Source organism: Papilio polytes, unplaced genomic scaffold (genome assembly GCF_000836215.1).
Source record: "Papilio polytes unplaced genomic scaffold, Ppol_1.0 DF821511.1, whole genome shotgun sequence".
Classification (NCBI taxonomy): domain Eukaryota; kingdom Metazoa; phylum Arthropoda; class Insecta; order Lepidoptera; family Papilionidae; genus Papilio; species Papilio polytes.
In genome coordinates this window covers 2,418,748-2,422,058 of record NW_013527693.1, presented here as the reverse complement: position 1 = coordinate 2,422,058, position 3,311 = coordinate 2,418,748, and the positions used below count along the sequence as shown (strand labels likewise).

At 33.0% G+C, this 3,311-nt stretch overlaps 2 protein-coding genes across 2 annotated transcripts in view; one reads left to right on the top strand and one right to left on the bottom strand.

Annotated features, from left to right (window-relative positions):
• Positions 1–218: 218 nt before the first annotated feature.
• On the top strand, positions 219–1,496 carry LOC106108662 (NADH dehydrogenase [ubiquinone] 1 alpha subcomplex subunit 6-like). Its single transcript, XM_013289919.1, has 3 exons — positions 219–458; positions 652–767; positions 1,345–1,496. The coding sequence occupies exons 1-3, from the start codon at positions 332–334 to the stop codon at positions 1,471–1,473; spliced, it is 372 nt and encodes a 123-aa protein (XP_013145373.1). The 5' UTR covers positions 219–331; the 3' UTR covers positions 1,474–1,496.
• Positions 1,486–3,311, bottom strand: part of LOC106108661 (calcium-binding protein E63-1) — a gene marked incomplete at its 5' end in the record, with an annotated part of 17,856 nt that continues 16,030 nt past the window's right edge. The window contains 2 exon segments of the mRNA XM_013289918.1: positions 1,486–2,614; positions 2,853–3,001. Of these exon segments, the coding sequence (XP_013145372.1) occupies positions 2,592–2,614; positions 2,853–3,001 (172 nt within the window).

The following is a 3,311-nucleotide window of genomic DNA, read 5'->3' as shown; positions in this document are numbered from 1 at the left end:
GTAGTCATGTTCCTTGCTGTTCTATTAAAAATCATGTGACCATATTTAATGAAATCCTAGAATATTGATAGTAAGAATAATCTTTATAATTTGTTAATGTATGAAAAATGTAAAATAAAAAATACAAGTACAATACTTGTTTATTTAGTAATGAAAAAAGTTAGTTAAAAAAGTTCTTATTTCAATTTATATAGTATCTCAAAGTACTGTCACTTTGAAAGAATATAAAAAAAAATTGAATCAAAAGTTGACTTTTAAATATTTGCTTTATTTAAATTAGTCAAAGAATCAAGTATAAGAAATTTTTGGTATCTCGATTATCGTAAATAATATGTCGAAGGAAGCTGCAAAAACATGTATGCGAGTCGCCCGGCCTGTGATGTCCGCAAATATGGAACAAGCACACACGCGTGTTATAGGACTGTATAGGGCGTTCTATCGATACATTCCTTATATATGTAAGTTTATTGTAAAATTCTATGTTGAAATGCTTTTTCACCAGTCTTTCAAAGGCACCAGGGACGGAGAAACCTTATATGAATTTATACACCTCACCATTATTTACCTAGTTTTATAAATTTAAAGATTTAAACAGTATAGGGCTAGGATTATTTGAAATAACCCATAAGGATTTCACAAATTATTTTGCAGTAAAATATTTCGACATCCCAAAGAATCATGAGGACTGTCGAAAAAAGATACGAGAAAATTTTTATCGTAACAAAAAAGTCTCTGATGTTCGGGTCGTCGATATCTTAGTTATCAAGGTATGATTTGTCACTACACTAATATTTATTCATGTATTCCCGCTCTCGTTGAAGTCTTACAAAATCATCACCATCATCCACTTGCCCTTATCCCTTACGGAGGGTCGGTACAGTATATGCTGCTCTTCCATACATCTCTATCAGCCGTCATATCTGAATTCACTCCTTTCTTAAGCATATCCTCTTTCACACAATCCATCCATACTTTCGGTCTTCCTCTACCTTTGTAGCCATCCACATTCAATCCAACACTTACGAACTTTTGACCCAATAATTTCTTCTACACAGTAGTCGGTTCTCTCGACTATTTTATAAATTACAGTATGTGCTTTAAAATAATTCAATAGAGATTTGTGGGCTAAAACTGATCTATATAGATGGATAAACCCTTTGATAAACCATTGTATGGACAGCTTTTGTTTTATTTCAACTTAAACGCGCTTGTTGATGGTACAGTTTATTCTATCTTAATTATTAATTGGAATCCAACGTGAAAATAGCCAAAGTCAGGCACCAAATGGCTTATAATCTATCCATGTAGAGGTCAGTGTTAGGAGTTTGTTATATCATTTTCCAGGGTTATATGGAATTGAAAGAAGTAACCCATCAATGGCAACAAAAAAGTTACGTTATGTCCAATTGGAATCCCACTGCGGAGCCAAAACCGAAGACGTTCGTTGAAAAGTTTTTGGCGGGAGTTGATTAACACAAAATAAAATAAACAATGAATTCATGATTTTATTGATCACGTTCAAGCACATCACAAGCCTTTTAAAGGCAATTTTTTTTTAATAAAAATTCCTGATTTTTTTCAGTAAAAAAAACCTTCAAATTCACTTTCTGATTTCAAATAAAGAAAATTATTCATTAAGTACAAAAATACTTTTATTTTGCGAAAATTAATATTTTTACTGTTTAACTCTGAATATGACCAAAGAATCGTAAAAAGCAATGTAATTATGTACAACGTTTCGATAAAAATTATCTTTCACAACCATAAAATTACAATAATGATTTATGATGGCATAGGTAGGTATGAACATAGTAAAAATTTATACAAATTAAATAAAATGTACATTAAAGATATAAATCTAAATTAAAAATCTTGTTATACAATTATTTGTAATACAATTATAATCAAATACATCGTCGATGAATAAATCTTTGGTATAAATATTGTCCTGGTTCTTAGGCCGATGCTTTTGCTAGTAGTAAGAAAAAGTTTCTTATTTGCAAGTGTAGGTACTTAATACATATCATAGCTTTTAACGGATAATGTTAAAAAAACAACAAAAATCGAATTTATTTTTAAAAGTCTCTTGGTGCAACTATCATACCTACCTAAATTATAATGAAGGAAAACGGTCGCTACTAGATGGCGCCCTAACCCAGTTTTTTAAAACGATTAATGTGTTAGAGACAAAAAAAAGTTAAATGTAAGTCTTAAATAAGTAATCCAGCTCAAGGACGCCATCTAGAGCGAAAAATCTCAATAATCTTCTAATGGGCAACAAAACTATTTATTTCTACATTAATAGCATACATTAAAAGCCATAATAAATTGCAAATTAAGAAGATTCATAGGCACTTTAGAGCCTTTAAAATAAGTACGTGTTCACAAACTTTATAAAAACTACAAACAGACATTATCTAAGACAATCTCTATGGAAGAGCTTTATTTATACTGTCTTTTTAATAGTAACCGTATAAAAGTGCACCTTCCACTAATACCCGACGCATCCGCCATGATAACATTATTGCTATCAAACCAATTTCATATTATATTAAATCTAATGAGGTCTTTCTTGCTCAATGAGGTACAATTTATAACAGCATCTTCAGGAACTCTGAAATAAAAAATTAAAATATTATTTCATAAAACAAAAACACTGATATTTAAAAGCAAATACCAATAGTCTTGAACACGCAAGATATCAAATAAAACACAGAACACTACTAATTCCAATATTGAAATAAGAATAAAAATCAGTTCACCAGGAGCGAAGTAGTTACTCTCTTTTTATCACCCGACCTTTTATTTTAAGGTGTACTGCCACAAAGTCCATTATACAATGTGTTGTGTACCTTCGTAGTCGATGCGTCCGTCGTGGTCGATGTCGCCGAGCGCGAGCACCTGGTTGAGTTGCGCGTCAGTGACCGGCTCGCCGATCATCTCGAGTGCGGCGCGCAGCTCGTCGCGCGTTATGTACCCGTTGTCGTCGCGGTCGAACACCCTGAAACACCATTTGTAACGTACAATAACATTTACATGCATTTAACATGTCCAGAAATGACAAAAATTAGGCACGGCATACACACTCATCTCACGAAACGTTTTGCTTGCACTTGACGACTTCTGTGTGTTCGTGATATTCCACCGGGAGTGCAGACCCATTAAAGCAGGCTCTACCACTGTCAAAAGTATCGGTGGAATGCAAAAGGATTCATGTATGCAATACTCCTGAGTGTTTCAACACTCAACTGAATTAGCTTTTCATAGCGTGTGAACGAATCGATCCATCGGACTCTGAAACATTGTTCTCT

Excerpts from the sequence above, each read along its gene's own strand:
- LOC106108662 (XM_013289919.1), top strand. The coding sequence starts at position 332 with ATGTCGAAGGAAGCTGCAAAAACATGTATGCGAGTCGCCCGGCCTGTG. Across the intron at positions 459-651 it reads TCGATACATTCCTTATATAT|TAAAATATTTCGACATCCCA; the intron begins GTAAGTTTATTG and ends ATTATTTTGCAG. Across the intron at positions 768-1,344 it reads TCGATATCTTAGTTATCAAG|GGTTATATGGAATTGAAAGA; the intron begins GTATGATTTGTC and ends ATCATTTTCCAG.